The following is a 20,267-nucleotide window of genomic DNA, read 5'->3' on the forward strand; positions in this document are numbered from 1 at the left end:
GATAACAGTAACATTTACAAACCAGTTCCCAGCGCCAGTGTAAAATTACAGGCAAGGTATAAAAGCAGTGATGGAAGTAATGAATAAGCTGCAGGTTAATGAAAAGTAAATCTAAGAGAACCTAGAACACAGTATAAAACTACTTTTACACTTCAACTTTTTTTTTTGCCTTTTCAAATGATCCACTAAATTGTCAATAACCACTTAATTATTTTGTTAAATACAGCACTGTTAGCATTTCCAGTTTGAGAAAGAAGGCTCTTAAGATTTCTCAAAGGGTAATGTTTTTTGTCAAGACCCAAGTACTCATTTTAAGCAGTCCTCCAACAGGCTACAATATATGCACAAATGGCCCTAAAGTTCACAACCACTGTCAGAAGTATTCACGTGACGCAAACTGGTAATTTTTGCTTATCTGATGGACAGCCCTTTGGGAAAGGGAGAGAGGATGTGGTCCCGCAAATTCATCTTTTCTCCTGCAGACAGCTCTCCACCACCAAGCATATTCTAGAGCAGATGGGAGCCACAGAGGTAAGGTGAAATAAGCAAAAATTGTATTCTTCCTCGGTTAACCTAGTGTTTGCTGGAACAAAGAGTCTTCCATCATGGGAAGGACTAGATTACATTTCTCCAAGATCTTTAAAACCAAGTGTTTTCACCTATCAAGCTTAATTAATCAAGTAATCAAAAAGTATATGATTAATTAACTAACACATCTTTAATCATTTTGGAGTTCTCCTTTATTAAATAGTAATTAATTATTCACTCAAATAGTAATGAAAAGATGTTTACTTACTGGTTGCACGTAACAGGCTTGCTTCAATTTTGTGTGGAATTCTTGGAGGAATCTTCATTGATACACGAATCTGGTAAAAGCTACAGTAAACAAAATTATTTTCAAACCAATACTGTTTTAACATAACCTGATATGTATATATTTTAAATATTTCTACCCTATTTCCCCATCCAGCGTGGTCGTCAAGAGGGCCATAAAAAACACTTAATGAAATCAGTTACAAAAGCATTTTATACACTACTGTTAATCGTAATTAAAATAATTCAATACCAATTAGCCAGAGGAGAAAGAGAAGCATAAGGTCAAAGTAAAAACCAGTTAAACATATTACCATAACTCCACTAGCCAGGTTTGCATTTCTTAATTACAGTAGGCTTCTTATACAGCTTACATTCCTACTCAGATGTGCAGAGAAGCCACTGATCCAATTTGGGGCCAGGATTTTTTCTGAAAATCTCTATGTTGAGATCGCACACAAGGACTTCTGATTTCTGTCACACTTCATTATCTCATTGAGAACTAATTTTTGTTTTTGTTTTTATTGGTTCCATTATAAATAGGAACAATTATTGTATATGCTATGTTATGTTATTCCATGATATTATATCATATGACAACATATGCTATTCTATGATGTAATTCTATGCTATTACCACAAAATTTTCATAAAATGTTTATTACTACTTATTACAATAAATCAAGCTGAAGTATTTGATCAATGATATTACTGATCAGATTTCCATTCTATTTTGCTTACTTAATGGGTTCTTTAGTATGCAGCCAAACAAATGTTTTTCTTAAAGGTAAAGGTAAAGGTACCCCTGCCCGTACAGGCCAGTCTTGACAGACTCTGGGGTTGTGCGCCCATCTCACTTAAGAGGCCAGGGGCCAGCGCTGTCCGGAGACACTTCCGGGTCACGTGGCCAGCGTGACATCGCTGCATCTGGCGAGCCAGAGCCGCACACGGAAACGCCGTTTACCTTCCCGCTGGTAAGCGGTCCCTATTTATCTACTTGCACCCGGAGGTGCTTTCGAACTGCTAGGTTGGCAGGCGCTGGGACCGAGCAGCAGGAGCGCATCCCGCCGCAGGGATTCGAACCGCCGACCTTTCGATCGGCAAGCCCTAGGCGCTGAGGCTTTAACCCACAGCGCCACCTGCATCCCTGTTTTTCTTATTACAACTTAATTAAGTGGGTTTGCATATGAGCATCTGAAGTTAGGTTGTGAAAATGCTTCATTTATTTTTCAGTTTTTCTTTCACTACAAATCCCTAGCTCTGGAAAAAAAAACTTAAATCTCACATGATCAACATAATCCACATTTTACTACATGAGCAATACAAAAACAGGTGGCTTCAGACACAATGAAGATTCTACTTTATGACAGAAAATAGTTTCCAATAACAAATATTTACTTGCTAATCCAAATATATTAATCTCACCAGGGTCAGCTCAGGCAAAGTATGCCAACAGGTTAAAATTCAATTCCTGACCTCCAAAATTCAAATCCTGACCTCTGAAATAATAGCCTAACTACAAGTCATAAAGTATATTAAACTATGCTTCAATATTTTAACAGAACAGCTTTAGATAGGGATGCAGATTTTAACATCAATATAATTGATTAAATAAAATAATTGTTAAATCAACTGATGCTTTAATCCCATAATAAGACTGATTTAACTAAAGTACTTAAATGAATACAGACTACACTGGAGGCACACATATTCCAGCTCCCTAATACTTCGGTCAAAATTAAAGTTTAAAAAAGACCCTCCTGGTTTCTGCCCAAAAGATAGCAGGTATTTTGGTTTCAGGCTAAAGATATTAAGTTTCCTCCTAGCAAGATAAAAGATCAGCAACTAGGACAATTAATGTTCAACTGAGGCCCACTGTGAAGAACACTTTTCAAATCATCATACAGATGGGATTTAAGGCCTCCTACATCTGAAGTCATTCTGCTTTAAAATATATATATATATGCTGTAACTGGAAATATTCAAGACTTGTAAGACATTAGAAGCGCCTTTTCTTCAAACAATAAATGGTAGATTTGTTGAAGAAATGAGTTCTTCCAGATCAGACACACTATGCCCTTCCTTTCATAGTCCCATAAAGTATCTAAACACTTAAATTCACCAAGTGGGGTTCAGAGGCGGTTTGAAAGAAAACAGGGGACCATGTGTTCTCAGCAGAAGGCTTACAGCACGAATAGCCTGTCACACCTTCCACATGTGGACTACAACTCCCATCAGCACCTGCCAGCAGTGCTTTTTCTTTCTTTCTAGAAAAATAGGTGTCGGTACTCGAAACATCTGGAGGGCCGAGTTTCGAAACATCTGGAGGGCCGAGTTTGCCTATGCCTGTTGTTACAGTAAGTGCCACACTTTTTAACAACAAAAAGAGGTGTTGGTAGTGCATTCCTTTGAGTACCCCCTGAAAAAAAGGCTGACGACTTGTAGCCTACAACATCTGGAGTATACCACATCAGTTTCCCCTGACTTAACCAAGCAACAAGCAGAATATTGTATAGTATATCCCCCAATGAAGGGTATAGCTGTTGTTTTTGAAATACTGAAGTCAACTGCCTCTAGAACCACTTTTTGAATATTTGCTGTCAGTTTGGGTAAGTAGGCCACCCCCTGGCCTAACCTAATCATCTTTACTAGGTAAATTAATGTGTTGTATTTCCAACCCTCAATTAAAATAATTTACTTGTTATACCACCCTCAGTTACTATGCATGCAATGCAAAACTTTGAAGAACTTATCAATGCAATATTGAATTTGCACTCAGCTGGAAATTTTTCAGCTCAAATTATACTACCTTCCAGAGGTAGCATTTCATTTGCTCTTACTAGTTCCAGATAGCTCTCTTAGTACTACTATATCAACATTCCATATGGTGGCTTGCAGGAATAGCCAGAGGATATCTCTCAGCTGTCTGAAGCAGCAAAGAAACTGCCAAGGCAGCTGAGGACACCAGTTGGCAAATACCAAAAACAAGGCAGATATAGAATGTTCTGCTCTTTCATAATAGATGGGCAAATGTCAGTGCTTTTCAGAACTGAAACATCTAACAAACATTTTATATTCAGAACATGACATGCATAGTTTGTATGCAATTAATTCAAGGAAATAAATCAACAAGACAGAAAGATATGATAAATACAGACAACTCCCCATTTATGTGGTGGTTACATTCCAGACCTCCGCAGGCATCAGTGATAGACAGGGAGGCTGAGCAACCTCAAGAAAGCCCCACTGTCCCTCCGGCTCATGAGGGACCCTCCCTGGAGCCCAAACAGAATGTCCTCTTCATGCTCTGGGGACAGTCTCTTTTCACAAGCCAGGAGGTCTCTCGAGGGTACTTCCCATTTCCAGGTTCCTTGCACTTTGCGTGTGCGAGGACATGTACAAATAGATCATGTGTAAATGGGGATTTGCACATATGTCTAATTCTGTCCTCTTTTTTAAAAAAAAAAGGAATAGAAAGTATGATCCCAAAGAAAACCCAATACTCAGGGCATAACCCCAAAAGGGTGACTGTTGTAGAAAGAAAAATATCTGAATCAGATTTGGAAGCAAACAATATATTGATTACAGAAGACAACTGCATTATAAACAATGGAACCAGAATTTTATCTGAATGAATTGTGGCTACCTTCAATATCAACATGCTGTCATTTTACAAATATCAAATATGGACATTTTATTTAACTCAATATTCTACAATATTGAAAGGATGGAATCTAGTAGTTAAGACTATAATTCTATACACACGTATACTTTAATTTCTGAGTAGGTATAGAATGCAGTTCTATGCACACTTACTCAGCAATTAGCCCTACTTTCCTCAATGAGACTTACTTCTGAAGAATGCACAGGATTGTGCTGCAAAACACTTCTGACTCAATTTAAGTCATACAATGACTGCATTTGCACATCACAGTAGGCCGGAGTTGGGAAACCTTTTCTGGCTTGCATGTCTGATCTTTATCTCTCAACCCCTAGGTGACTAAATGTAACAGGTGTGCGGGCCTGTGCACATGTCAATCATCTGAACACAAACCTGAACACAAACTACTGCCCATTGGATACGTCTTCAATACGTGGCAACCAATAAAAATAAGGTTACCATTCAAGCACCACAAACACAATCAGGGTGTACCGTATTTTTCGCCCTATAGGACGCACTTTTCCCCCTCCAAAAATGAAGGGGAAATGTGTGTGCGTCCTATGGGGCGAATGCAGGCTTTCGCTGAAGCCTGGAGAGCGAGTCGGGTCGGTGCGCACGGACTCCTCTCGCTCTCCAGGCTTCAGGAAGCTATCCGCAAGCCTTGGGAGTTCCGCGGGAGTTCCTATCGGGCTCCCAAGGCTTGCGGATAGCAGCCTGCATCCTGAAGCCTGGGGTGCGCTGCACAGCGCGCCCCGGGCTTCCTGCAAATATCGGGAAGCCCCACAAGCTCGGGGGACAATGGGGAGGCGGAGCGCCGCCATCCCGCTGTTCCCCAACCTGGTTTGCAGAGTTGCCTGCATCCCGAAGGGAGATGCCTGCATCCCGAAGCCTTTGGGCAGATATCCGCAAGCCTGGGGAGACCGGCTGACTTCCCGCGGGCTCCCTAGCCTTGCGGATAGCAGCCTGTTCTGAGGGCTGGAGTCGGGGGAAGCTCGGGCTTCCCCCGCCCCAGCCCCGCGTCTGGGGGGGAAATAATTTTTTTTCTTTATTTCCCCCCCCAAAAAACCCCTAGGTGTGCCCTATGGGGCGGTGCGCCCTATGGGGCGAAAAATACGGTAATTACACTGCAGTCACTCCATCTTCCAGTTGGCAATGGACCACAGCACAAAATGAGTAAGTAGACGTGCGATCAAGGATCTTTAGGCGATTACCAATCATTTTCATAAAAATGCACAGCTGCTTACACTCCCTTGAGCACCCTATTTTTCATAGAAAATCAAAAAGGTTTAGCCTGCCCCAGCTCAGTATTCTGAATGCTCCCACCGACACCACCTGAAAATAGAGAACTTTTATCCATGCATACGAGAGAACATGTAAACCAAGCTTAAGTTGTCTTATAATTTTATTCATGATTGATGCTACACAGATTAGTGAATTTTGATTCCTGACCGTCTCTAAGACCCGATTTAAAGTAATATATATATATATCCAGTTACAAGAGCTACATACACCTTTTCTCAGGATTTGCAGGCATTCATTAATCTTCCATACGAATGTCTCAGGAATTAACACCATCAGAACATGTAATATTTGTTGTATGTTACCTACCCTCTTTGAAACAAATCCACGTTATAAAACTTGTGGAGCTCCACGGAGAATTCTACCATTGCCTGTACTTCACTCATTTTTATGTAGATGCAGAAGTCCAAGAACTGTTGTCGGCACCTTATTTACTGCAGAGATGGAACACAAGATATGTGAGATGTACTTACAGCTGATTTCTCCATGACCTAACCCTGGAATGAACTATGAACAAGTTTCCTGCTTCATACGTACGTCCTTAATGAATAAATGTTACATAACCCTTTCTGTTTTGCTTATCTGCTTCCCCATACAATAGCAATAGAAACAGATGCTCCAGCTTGACCTCCACCTTCAAAACCAACAGTACATTTTCAATGCAGAACTAGTTGTATACAATACAAGGGAAATGAAATAAATAAATTTGTTTACCTAAGGTGGAAATCCTAAGCACACCTGATAGGAAGTAAGTCCCATCAAATTCAATGGGAGTGCCTCCAACTAAAATATGTTTAGGATTGGGCTGCAAAGCAAATTTTCATTCTTCAATTACTCTTAGAGCCGTAAAGCACCCCTTATACATATTTGGGTAATGAAGGGATAAATAAAACTGCCTCAATTTGTATCAGTGGAAAAATACACAAACCTTAATTTTGTGTCTTAACTATGGAGCAACAAAAGATGCTCATTTTGAAAAGCAACAATAAACTATGGTTTAGTACAGGGGTCAGCAAGGTTTACCTCGCCTGAGCCGGTTCACTCCAGCGGAGATCCCTCCATGGGCTGGATTGTGCATGTGCATGAGTGTGCGTGCCTGCAATTTCCAGCGTCTGTACAGACGCAATTTCTGGCATCTGTGCAGATGCGATTTCTGGCACCGCGGAAGCGAGTCCCTGCACCACACCCGTTTAGTGCAGCACATGGGGACGCGCCAAGTGGGCAGCTCGGTTCGGGGGCGGCTCATGGGCTGGTTAAACGAGCCCTGTGGGCCACTTGTGGCCGATGGGCCTTAGGTTGCTGACCCCTAGTTTAGTATGATATGCATGAGCATCAAAGAGCTGTGGGCTCCCTTTCTTCCTCTGGAATGGCAGTGAGAAGTTTGGAAACATTTGCTTCTATTTTTAAACTAATCAGAGTTCCTCACTGAATCCAAGCTCCAGGGAATTCAGGTTAGGTCAAAGAATTCCAACCAACCAACCATACATGCAGTCTGTTGGTTGTTGTTGTTTTTTTAAAAGTAACATACATGCAGAATATTTTTTTTTTTTAAAAAAACAACAACTCAAGGGTACAGCTGCCCCAACCAGCTCAATGAGTAGTGAACGTGCTCAGTCACCTTCAGTTACCACAGAATGCTTAGCAAGAAAAGAAGATTAGGAAAAGCTGGGTGATAGGAAAGGGGCATACATTGCAACATACTGTTACATAACCCACATATCAAGTGCATGTTATCAGTTTCTATTGCAATCATCTACATTTCATTCACCACAAGTAACATACAAATTAGCTTTGTTGGTGCCATGGGGCTTTCTTTCCCTCTCCCCTCCCCACATACACCCTCAAAATCCACTAATGAGAGGAAGTTCCACTGGACACAGAAGGCTGTTGTGCCAGTTGAGCTGCAGCACTGGATACAGCCCTAAATTTCTAACATTAGACTGAACATTATTTCTCCTGAATAGGTCTGCCACTTCAGTAGGGAAAACTTAAAATTTAAAGTGGCATATTCTCTCCTCATTGATATACTGTAATGTCATACTAAAGATGTAATGGGAGTCATACAGGCATGTTACAGAACTGGACACTAAACTATTTTTTAGAAAACACAAGATTCTTTTTTACCTCTAGTAATAAATAATCCATTTTGATTAAAGCTAATACGCAGTCTTCCAGTTCCTAATTTCTGCAGTCAAGTGCATACTGCTTGCTCTGCAAGAAAAAGAAATCAGATGATTGTATACCTGAATGCAAGCCATCTACACAGAAATTGGTGCTCTTATTTTATTTAATTCCCAGTCACCCAGTTCACTAGTCTCATTAAACTATAGTTTAAAGCAAACTATGTTTTAATATGAATGAGCAGCATGTTAATGTGCACTGCTCAAAAGTTCCCAAAGCATTCCTTCCCTGCTTGTTGCAGATGCCTGTGTTGCTCAAACCCAGGCTCATGGTTTGTTTTTCCCAAATAAACCAGAAATTGTAACCATGGGTTGCTTGGAGGAAAATGACAAGCTTGTTTTTTCCACAGCAGAAGCAGGGAAGGAGAGCCTCTGGAACTTTGAGCAGTGCGACTCACATGCTGCTCATTCGTGTTGACCTGTAGTTTGCTTTAAGCTATAGTTTAATGTGAAGTTCCACTGAGGTAACGAAGTTCACTAAGTTAAAGGAAGCATAAAAAGGGTTGTACTGTATATGGAAAACAGCTGATATGTCTTTGGAATGGTTTGAAAAAACACCCAGTTAATTCACTGCAATTATATACACAACAAATGTTCAGGTTCTGCAATGTTTACATGCATCTAGCACACCCAATATATAGGAGATTAAAGGCTTTTTTTTTTTTCACTGCTGAAAGGATAAGGGGTGGGGGTGTCCTATTCCCCATTAACTTTTCACAGGATACCCCCCCCCACTTGTAAGGTGTGCATCAAAGTTGCAAATATGTTACTTGTCAGCAAATACTGTAATGCATAATATGCCATGTTTAAGCTAAATGTATTCATTATTTGTAGTTAGCTTTTTATCTGAATACCTATACCATGTGTTACGGATTAGCCACAAACCAAGATTTCAAACTATGGCTTAAAGTTGGTTTGAAATTAACGGTTTCCATTAATTGTATTACACTCACACTGTATCACAGTGCAGTATTACACTGCACTGAACAAACCAGATATAGTTCTCCTACCTCCTCACCTTCACTTGCTGCAAAGTGGCAAGCAGTTTTTACTGGTGTTTCCCAGTGGCCTCATATAGGAAATACAGCTTAATTTGGCAAACTAAACTATTATTTAACTGTAGATTTGGGATCTGAACTGGCCTGAAGGCACAGGATTATTAGCTCCAGCTATAGCTATGGCTACAAGACCTCTGATAAATGCTTTGTTACAAACAGCATATTATTCTAAGGTATAATTCCATCCCCTTTCCTGTGTCCCATGGAAAGCATACAGCTCAGCAGAAAATAAAATGTAATTTAAAAATCTTGAAATGGCATTTAGATGGCATTTCTGATCCAAGTGGATTATGTTGGCTCCAAATTCCATATCAATACTTGGCTCTGGGAAATAGGCAGACTATATTGCCCATTCTTTCTTCAGACTGCAGCATAATGCCTGTTTAAGATTATAAAGGTCTATGTGCTGAAAAATCAACCCTAATTGGGAAATCAGTATTTTCTATAGTATTAGTCACTAAAAGTGACCAAATTAAGACTAATAAAAGAAAAAGGAGGCAGGAGGACTGCAAAATGCTCCAATAACCATCTGAAAAGAAAGCTGTTTAAGCAGATTTATCCTCAGTTTCATTGAAATGGCACAAATAGCTCCAACGTTCTTGGCTATCTTAATTAAGCTCTTGCACAAAATAATGTGACTCTGCACAATGACCATTCAAAGATTCTGTTGTGGTTTAACGAAACAGGCAAAGAAGTTAAAGAAGGAATATAAAAGGATATAAAAGCAACTTTATCCCCCATCAAATGACATCTGCAGAAAAAATGACCATAGTTAGCTAAAGTTTTCCCATGTTGCCTGTAACACACAGTTCTGACCTAATAGTACATGGGGCAGGGAGCCACACACCCTCAAAATCTTCATTTACCGTTATTTAGTTAGAGAGAGAGAGAGAGAGAGGGGGAGGGAGGGTAGAAAAAACCTCAAAGGGGGTTACAAAAAAAGATAAAGCAGTAAGATTATCACTAAAAATTTATAACTGTATTTTAAAAACAAAGTGAAGGTTAAAAATCTCAATAAATTAGACTAAAACAAGTTGTGTCACTACCAACTGATTCTGTTTCCTACCTATACAAGCACATATCAATTGACTTGTTAAATAGGAAGCACAGTGAAGCTGATTAAACTGACCTATTAAAATAGAAGCACACCTGTCATTAAACAGTGGGGTACTGCACTCATGTACTGCTTACAAGTTTCTCATAGGAGTCTGGTTAGTCACTGTAGGAAGCGGGATGCTGGAGTAGATGGCTTTCCTCCAGCAGGGCTTTTTCTTATGTTCTTATGAATAAATTGTTAAAAAGCCCATTCTTCATACTTTACCCTTGCAGCCCATTATAAACTAGAAACAGAATACAGTAGGGTTGTCGGGGTTTTGTTTTGTTTTTTAAAAATCTCCCAAGTAATATAAATGTATTCTAAAAAAAATCCTAAAATTTATTAAATTACGGTAAATACAAACTGAATTTCCAAATATACCCTTCTGCACATTATTAACCGAAGGTTACGCCTCTAGAGAAGTCAACGAGAGCTTTTGCATCAGCTTTCCCTGAAAATATATAGAGTATTCTGATAGGCCAACTCTTTTGTGAACATGGAAGGCGTGGTTCCCAAATATTCTAACTTCAGGGAACCCTTTTCCAAACGCCTTTGCCAAGGAAACCTTGTCACATAACCCCAAAGCACTCAATAGGATTTTGTGTTAAGTTTTAGGGAGCACATTCAGTTTCTGCCTATTGTGTTTTGCCATTCCCCTTCACAAACTGAGTACACAATTCAGAACACATCCAGCTCTCTTCAGAAGCTATACATTGCAATGGGAATATTGGAAAAGGAGGACACATTGTTTTGCAGAGCAGCTTGTCTACTGCTGATTTTGTTTGTTTTGTTTTGTAGGAGAATCCCTGATATGGAATGCCCAGGATTCCATAAATCACAAACTGGAAACCAATTGCTTAAATCAACTAAACTAAAGCTTAAAAATATATTTAAAAACTTTTTAGAAATGGACAGAAAAAGCTTTAAGTACATACTACAGTAATATTCAAGTTGGGAGTTGTGTACAGATCAAGTCCCACCTCACTCAAAATAATTTTTTTTAAAAATCATCATCAAAGTATATATATTACTTGATCGTTAAAAAACTCTATAAACAATTTTAAAACTACCAACAAATTCAAAAATCAAAATAGACAAGTACATGATTGATATGGAATCATACAATTGTTAAAGGAGAAATATACATTCCTAAAACATTTATAATATATAGCTTATTTTTTTATTTACAATACTTAACCATAGATGTAAAAAAAGAAAAGAATCGCCATAGTTTTATCTTTTACCTAGAAAAGGAGCCTTTGAAACTCGTGTTTGACTTATGGGTTTAAATCAAAATATATTATCTTAAAAGTAAATTATGACCAAAGCCAAAACATGGTTTGTGTCATTTCCCTCTTTCCTCCCCCAATAATTCCAGATGCTATCCCAAACAGTAGACTCTGACAGCAGAACACCCTAAAGTATAGCACATAAATTTGAATACACCAAACTTTACTATGCTCAAACTATGGTTTGCAAATCAGCCATGATTTCAGGTACTAATCTGGTGGCAATTTGCAAATCAGGTGCACCAAACATCAAGTTCAGACATAAAAAATATAGCTTGGCTTTATTCCCAGACCATCTCTGTAAATATGGGCATTTGGTTTGCTTGCACTGAGTTCCACTTTCCTTTTAAACCACATTCTATTTTTCAAGAGAAGAAGAAGAAGAAGAAGAAGAAGAAGAAGAAGAAGAAGAGGAGTTTGGATTTGATATCGCGCCTTTCACTCCCTTTAAGGAGTCTCAAAGTGGCTAACATTCTCCTTTCCCTTCCTCCCCCACAACACTCTGTGAGGTGAGTGGGGCTGAGAGACTTCAGAGAAGTGTGACTGGCCCAAGGTCACCCAGCAGCTGCATGTGGAGGAGCGGAGACGCGAACCCGGATCACCAGATTTCGAGACTACCGCTCTTAACCACTACACCACGAGACACTTCATATACTTAAGCAAACTAACCGGAAGTACCGTATTTTTTCGCCCTATAGGACACACTTTTTCCCCTCCAAAAATGAAGGGGAAATGTGTGTGCGTCCTATGGGGCGAATGCAGGCTTTCGCTGAAGCCTGGAGAGCGAGAGGGGTTGGTGTGCACGGACCCCTCTCACTCTCCAGGCTTCAGGAAGCTACCCGCAAGCCTTGGGAGCCCGTGGGAGTTCCCGCCGGGCTCCCACGGCTTGCGGAGAGCTGCCTGCATCCCGAAGCATCCCCCCCGCCCGGTGCACCCTATGGGGTGAAAAATACAGGAATACCCACCTTTACTAAATTAAAATTTTTCCACACTCTGCCTACCCATAAACTTGTGTGTTTCATTTAATGCTTTGGACAATCTGAATTACAAACCAGACTTTAACTTCTGAGAAATATGGGACGGCCATTGTTCCTTTATCCCAGAATACTATGTGTGTGATCTGATATCTGTAGCACCTCTATAGGTTTTATTTCAGACCGCAATTCCATCTGGGAACTGAGTTTACAAGGTGGCCCCATGGCTACAACATCCAGACTACTTTTTGTACTTTTTTCTTTCTTTCCTCAATTCCCTACTCCAATTTGTATAATATCTTGCCTGAGGAAGAGATGCAGAGAACTTAAAAATTTGACAGTTTCATAACATTTTGGTGGGTTATAATGAATTTATGGTCCAACAGTGGATTCTGGATTTCTGTTCTTATGGACTAGTTCTAGAATCAAATGTCACCTGCTTACAGCCTTAGCCTCTGAGCACTTCCCATCTTTGTTTATCCATGTGCTATATATGGCACATAGGCTAGGGTTACCAGACGTACCCATTTCCTGGGGACAGTCCCCGGATTTATAAATCAGTCCCCATATAAAATCCATTGAAGTTGAAAAGTGTCCCCGGATTCATTGAAAACAATCTGGTAACCTTAACATAGGCCACACAAAATAAATAATGCTTTCCACAAGCATTCATTTTGTGCAGCTTATGTGCTAGGGTGGATATATCAATGGTTAAGAAACAATTAAAAAAAAAACAAAGGTAGCCATAAAAAACTCCAAAATACAGTTGGATTTTGATTAACATACAGCTACTGTTGCTTATCCAATTGACACATGTGTACTCTTTAGGAAAACAGGTAATGTATAAAAAGAAAGAGAAAGGGTCAGTAGTAGATCAGTGATAGAGCACATACACTGCATGTAGGAGATCCCTGTTTAATTCCTAGCATCTCTAGGTAGGGCCAGGAAAGATGCTTGTCTGAAACCCTGGAGAGCTGCTACCAGGCAGCACAGCTAATACTGAACTAGGGTTGCTTCCAGATGATCTGTTTATTGAGTATTCATTCTGATTTGTTTGCAGGGAGGTTATATGAGTGCTTCAAGCAATTGTTGTTCCACACTCCCCAGGGCATTTCCCCACCACTTACCAATGGACGGGGTGAGTCTGTTGAGCAAGTGTGTCAAATGGGTTTTAATGGTACAAGCTGGATTTGCTGGTATGCAACTGAATCTCACTTGAAATTAGTGACAGCCTGGAAGCACCAAAGGTCTGACTCAGTACAAAGCAGCTGCCTACAGTACATAGAAATTCTAAAGGAAGATCTACCAGGATGAGTGGGTTAGGATCTAGGAGATCTCTGGCTGAAGTAGGAAGTTCTCAAATCATCATAGCCCTTTGAGAACTTCCAACTTCAGCCAGAGATCTGCTAGATCCTAACCCACTAAATCAACTCCCCCATCCTTTGCTCAGCAATATTTATGCCAGAGTATCCCCCTTATCCTGGCTCAGCCAGGAACCAGGTGACTGAGCCAAGGCAAGCTTGGCATATCTTAAGCCTGCATAAACCCCAGAAGAAGGGGTTTTCCAGGCATGGGTCCCAAGTAGGAGGACTGAGGCTGGATCCTATTCTTGTTCAGCTTGGTGCAAGATCTGGCAACGTAGTATAGGTCAAACACTATTTCCAAGGCTTATTTTCCCTCTGCCAGTCTTAGGCTGGTTTAGCTAGCAGTAGCTCCATTGCTAAATAGAGTTTGGATCTGGTGTAACTTTACACTGGCTTAAACTTACACTGTCTTCCTTTATGACAGCTTCTTGTGTATGGGATTATTCCATTATGTACTTCATGTTCTAAACTAGAATATGCTTTAGTAGTTAAAACAAAGGGGCCAACTTAATATTATTAAGTACACCCAGGTGAAGTTTTTGCAGTCCATTAACTAATGTAGTCCATATGGACTTGGCAAAGACTTCATGTACAGCCCCTAAAAAGCTTTATATACCAGCAAAAAGCTTGACTTATTTTTATGAGGTAGCTTCGAGAGTTAAACCGAGGACACCATATTACATTAGGAATGTTAGGAATTTGCATTGATAGAAAGACATACTTGAGGGCCCTGGAGGGAGGAAAAAGTGGTAGAACAGCATGAAGTGTTATAATCACCAGAAACACTTAGTAGAGTTGTACTTGGCTACAGTACAATGAATGAAGCGGCCATACTTCTCCTACTCCTTTAGATTAATGAACTAATAAAGAAATGTACATCCAAGGTCAAAACGCCTTGGTAATATCACAGAACAAAAACAAGACTAAGGTTTGTTTTTTAATATAAAACGACACAAATGTTTCTCAGTCATGGTTGCCCTGCTGAATTATAGAGAGGTATGTGTAAGTTGAGTTGGACACGACTAAACTACTAAACAACAACAATGTGTAAGTTATTTAAAATAGGACAACTCTCCCACCCCAATAAAACACCCACCCACCCAAGGAACACCTTGGTACCCTAGAATTCACGCAGGATGCGTGGGGAACCGGTTAGAGAAATAGGACAAGTTTCCTGGTTTCTCGCGAGGTTTAAAAATAGAGCACAAACAGAAAGAGAGAAAGGTAAAACGAAACACACGAATTGCCAGGGTTTACTGGCTCCCTTCTAGCTGAGGCTTTCGACCAAACTAAAGAGGATTCGATTGGAGTGGGTGGGATAAGACTGGATTGGGCCGGACTGACTCCGGAGAGAAAACGAAAACACACACACACTCACTCTTTCACACAGAGACGCTCACTTCTGCTTGGAGTAAAAAGGAAGTGCTTTTTACATTTATTTATTTTTAATGAAGCTTCTAAACGCTCCACACATCCTTCCCAGCTGCTCCCCTTCCTGTTCACCTTCTAAAAGGCGCAGGAAACATCCACCTCAGCTCCAACGACGCCCTGCTCCGTCGCAGGTTTTCTCTCCACACAGACATCTAATTCACAAGCCCCGCAGACTCACCTGAGGGAAAGGAGCAGCAGCAGCAGCAGCACTGGACACCGGCCTCCCCCAGGGAGAGGCGACTACCTGTCGGTCCTCTCACTGCCGCCACCACCACCACCTCCTCCCGACTCGACGCTCCTATCCGCTGCCGCCGCCGCCGCTTCTAGAGGAGCCCAGGCCTCAACAGAAGCCCCGGAGTGGCGTAACGCAGGCATCCGACGCCGGCGCCCCGCTCGGCCGGCAGGGCGGCCCGCGTTCCGACCGCGCGCGCCCTCCTCCTCTTCCTCCTGCCGCTGCTATTGCTCTCGCCTGGGAAAAGCGGGTAGGAGCAAGTAGATTCCGCCGGCGGCCACCACCAACACCGCGACCGCCCGCCGCCGCTTCCTACTCGCAAGCAAGCAAGGCAGCGCGGGCAATGAGAGGAGGGGCGAGGGCTGGCAGGGAGCGCCCGAGTTAGGCAGGGAGGAAGGGCGACTGCGGCATCCTCCTTGAGGGCTCCCCGCTGACTGTGGCGGCGCTTGATCTCCGAGATTCCCTACAGCCGCTCCCGCTTTTCCTGGAGATCTTAGCTCTAAGATCCTCCTCCTGCTGCTGCTGCGCCTGCCGCTGCTTGCTTGCTGGCTGCTCCCTTCCCAGCTCGAGCTCCCCCTGCTGCTGCTGCTGTGTGCGAGGCACCGGCTGGGCTACGCACAGTGTGGGTCGGCGGGCTGCTGCTGCTCTGCTGCTCCACCCCCGCCCCCACCGGCAGGCGAACAAACAAACAAACAAACAAAAAGCAAAGAAGTGGGAGGGTGGAGAAAACAACAACAAGAAGAGCAAATGCAAGCTGCCCTCGAGGCACATTTGGGGGTTGCCGCGACTGCTACTTGTCGCCTTGTCGTTCTCCCTTACTTGGTCTCCGACCAAACAGAAAGCGGAAAGATGATCACCTCTTCTTCTTCCTCCTCCTCCTTCTCCTCCTCCCTTCACCTGCCTGGCCCCCGGGTTTTTCCTCATCGGAGGTCTTCCCTGCATGCAAATTTTCCTTGGAAGGACCAGTGAACCTGTGCAGAGGCTTCAAGAGTTCTTGCAAGCAGCCGCAGCGCAGTTAGGCCAAGTCACACCACCTACTGGCTTCTTTTGCAGCGCAAGCCGGCCCTCGAAAAGTCTCTCTGCAAAGTGCCTTCTCAGCAGATACTTTTAATTGCACAAGGCATGAACATTCCCAGAAAGCAAAACAAAAAAAAAAAAGGGAGGGCAGTACAAAGCAGCAAGATCACCGCGTGAGTCACAGGCGCGATATAGGAAGGAGAAGGTAAATTCTCAAAAATATTCTCTAAATGTACAAAAGGGTCAGGCAGATTAGATACCGCAAGAAAGTAATCTCGGGAGCAAGAGTCCAAGTCACACTTGAAAGGGTTCTCTCCAGTAAGATGTTTTTTTAAGGATTTAGGAATGTTCTCTCCCAACAAACCACACGCAACCAACAATCTACCTTTCCCTTCTAATCAAGATGTAGCACCAGAAAAAAAACAAGCAAAAACTTGAGAAGCTGATAAGGGTTTCGCCATAAGAATTTTTGCAAATGAGAATGCTTAAGCGCTGCCTTGTCAGAAACAAGTTCTAGCATACATATTCTTAGCCCTACAGGTGGCTTGTAAACACAGAATTTTCCTTCATGGGTGGTTTTGTTGTGCAGACCCATTCTATCTGATGCAAGAGAAGTCATATAATTAATATGGGTAGCTACATTGCACTTTAGAGTACACTCTATTCAAACCATATCACATACTGTATACTATTCCAGCAATTCTGGAACCCACTGTGTAAAGTAGCTGTATATTATCCCTTAGTATTTACAGATGGAAAAATGAAAGCTAAGAGCTAGTGGTTTGCCTGAGACCCCCTAGTGAATTGTGGCATGAGTGAATTGTGAAGAATAGGTTGAATAAAAAGAGCAACCCAAGTTGGACTGTGCTCAGACTGAAATAATATGTGTGAAAAGCTATGGTGGCATGTAGGCCTTTTGTTGAAAATATTTGTGATGGCCAGTGTGAAATAAAGCTAGATATTCTCAACTATAAATAGATTTTTTTGGAGTAACATAACAAAAATAACGCTGAACAATATGGATGGGAGCAGCTTAACAGGATGTCTTTTGTTGATTTTTTTTGGGGGGGAAAGATGGTAAAAGTTATGGACTTTATGGTAGTGATTCACTTTGGAATGCCTTTGAACGATTCTCATTGTTTTGATTATTTTGTGGTTTTGTCATATTAATACAGTAGCTTCCCCTGTCTTTCAATCCACCTGTGTCTGACCTTTGGGTTTTATGTGAATATTGTAGTGACAACTGCTTCTTCCTTTCTAAAATATATGTGCATATTGTGCCTAGGTATAGTGTTGCAGCTAATATGGGGGGGGGGCTAGAAGTGGTGTGAAATACATTATTGCACTTTCAAACAGTAAGACACATGGCTCGGGTGCGCTGCAGGCACTGTGGTAAGTGCTGTCCCTGCAGTAAGTTGCCATCCAGTATGCCCCCCCAGCTACGCTAGTGGTTTGAATCCAGATTATAAAAGAATGGAACGCCACTCATGCGGTGGGGCTTTCCTGGCTCCTTTACCCCTACCTCCCCCACAACTACATCCTACCAGAGCCGCTCCTGAAGGTCGCTGGATCGTCTGGAACTGTAGGGGATGGGGCACAATGGGCTCCAGCAGGATGGGAGAATGGGAGGAATTCAGGATACTGTCTTGTGGAAGTGCTTTATCATCCGCCTAAGACATCTCTGGATCAAAGCCATAGTTAGTATTACAGCTGAGTCACTCACTTGCTGTTGGAAGCATTCCTCCGCTGTATATATTACAGTACATATACATTGGTTTGCTTTCTGGCATATCGTTTCCTGTGTGGGACATTCCTCTTCCCTCGCATGGAATGATGCACAACTATTGCAAACAACCAGAGCTGAGTGTGAGTGCTGGTCATTTGACGACATTTTATTTGAAGACAGTCAAGTATTTCATGAAGGTTCAAGAATTGACTTGGTTCCCACTTAAAAAAGTTTTTAAAGATAGCTGTGCTGTTTGTTTAGTCGTTGCTGTCACTTGATTTCTCCCTTTAATATTGCAACTATAGAATAGACACTCTTGATGTTCCAGGATAAAGAAATAAAGAAATAAAAAGGTCAATTACTGTATATAGACTATACAGTCATACCTCTTGTTACGTTCGGTTCAGGTTACGTCTTTTCAGGTAGCATCCTGCGGCGGAACGGGTTACTTCTGGGTTTCACCACATGCGCAGACGCTCAGAATGTGGTCACGTGCATATGCAGAAGCGGCGAATCACGGCACGTGCAGATGTGGGTTGCGCTCTGCTCATGATGTGAATGGGGCTCCGGAACGGATCCCATTCGCAACCAGAGGTACCACTGTAATTTCTATGCTGCTCTTGGACATAAGACCCTAGGGCAGCAACAAAAACCCAAAACAATGAACATAAAGCACAGTAAGATCATCAGCAATCTGTCAGTTTCCTAATACACAAGCCTGAACCTCACCTTTAAAGGGGCTGAACAAGGAGGTGATTGTTCAACTGGAGCCTAGAGCTAAACAATGTTGTTGCCAGCCAAACCTCTGGAGAAAGTGTGTTCCACAACCAGTGCACTGGGCTGAGACATTCCTTCAACAGGCCATCAGCTCTTAGACTTCATTTTGCACTGGAACTCCCCAGCAGACCTAAAGGCACAAGTATGTAGAGAGGGGCTCCCTCTGGCAATCATATCCCAAGCCGTTTAGGATTTTATACAGTATGTCCAAACCAAAATTAGGTCAGTAGTAAATAGCTGTTCCTATTTTATCTGCAAGCTGCTTTGAGGTACCCTTCAGGGGAAAAGGTGGGGAATAATAAAGCTAATGATAATAAGACTGTGCCAATCTTTGAGGACCAAATATTATCTGGTCTCTAGGCATAAAACCCAACAAGATTCCGAGGTACTGCCTTTTGTACTACCTGCAACCTCTGAACTATCTTCAGAGCACATTGCAATAGTTTTATACAGGAGATTACTAGAGCATGATTTACAGCAGCTGGAGTTACCCCTGGGTTTCCAGTAACAATGTGGAGTTTAGGAGTACGTACCCAAGGGAGTGCAATCTCATTTAAAACAGGCTGCCTACTTGATTCCCAGCCTTGGGAATTGTGCAGAGCAGTATGTAATTTTAATTTAGTTATTCACTTCATTCTTCAGTTGTCCAATAACAACCGTTCTCTGTGCAAAAAATTTTTTAATCTGTTAACAATAAACCGAAAAATTCAGAAGAAGCAAATAAAACTATAACTTTTCTAAATAAATAAATATAAATTGTTTTGCCTTTTGAAAACTGCCATGAGTTTTTTGGGTTTTTTACAATCAAGCGGTGTATACATTTTATGATATAAATAAAGTAAATAAATAATAGAAATGATGGTTACAAATTAATCTGGTTGGCGTCTGTGAAAATGGAGTGCTAGACTAGATGAACCTTTGGCCTGATCCAGCAGGACTCTTTTATGTTCTCAGCCCCTAAAATAGACAGTACATGCAACATTTAACGCAGAATGATGTAAAACATAAACAAATTGCCAGTTTTAAAATTGAATATACACATTCATAATTGATATAGTAGATTCACTGGTTAAAAAGTGCTTTAAAATAACTGTAGATTCATATTGTTAATTATGCCATCAGTGATGCATAATTAAATATGAGGATGGATAGGCAGCAAAATCTGTTTCAATTAAATCCTCATCATAAACTATCAATCTGTTGTGAAGTCATATCCAGTTTTCAAATATGAAGAAACACCACTGAGGCATAATGCCAATCAATTGTGTGTATCAATTAAATAATTTGTGAGTGTCATCTAGATTAATATACAAACCGAAGAAGCTTTCGCAAATCAAAATTTAGTTGCTCC

At 41.4% G+C, this 20,267-nt stretch overlaps 1 protein-coding gene across 3 annotated transcripts in view; it reads right to left on the minus strand.

Annotated features, from left to right (window-relative positions):
- FAM135A (family with sequence similarity 135 member A) overlaps positions 1 to 16,548 on the minus strand; it is a 54,627-nt gene extending 38,079 nt beyond the window's left edge. For 2 of the 3 annotated variants that reach the window (XM_079970380.1, XM_079970378.1), the window contains exons 1-4: positions 15,343 to 16,548; positions 7,897 to 7,983; positions 6,082 to 6,206; positions 797 to 876 (exon numbers count right to left, since the gene is read on the minus strand). In XM_079970380.1, coding sequence (XP_079826506.1) covers positions 797 to 876; positions 6,082 to 6,158 — 157 coding nt within the window. In that variant the 5' untranslated portion in view covers positions 6,159 to 6,206; positions 7,897 to 7,983; positions 15,343 to 16,548. The remainder of the gene's footprint in view (positions 1 to 796; positions 877 to 6,081; positions 6,207 to 7,896; positions 7,984 to 15,342) is intronic. The other variant, XM_079970379.1, reaches the window with a different exon arrangement.
- Positions 16,549 to 20,267: the final 3,719 nt, after the last annotated feature.

The sequence above is a fragment of the Podarcis cretensis genome (genome assembly GCF_951804945.1).
Source record: "Podarcis cretensis genome assembly, chromosome: 3".
NCBI classification, from domain to species: domain Eukaryota; kingdom Metazoa; phylum Chordata; class Lepidosauria; order Squamata; family Lacertidae; genus Podarcis; species Podarcis cretensis.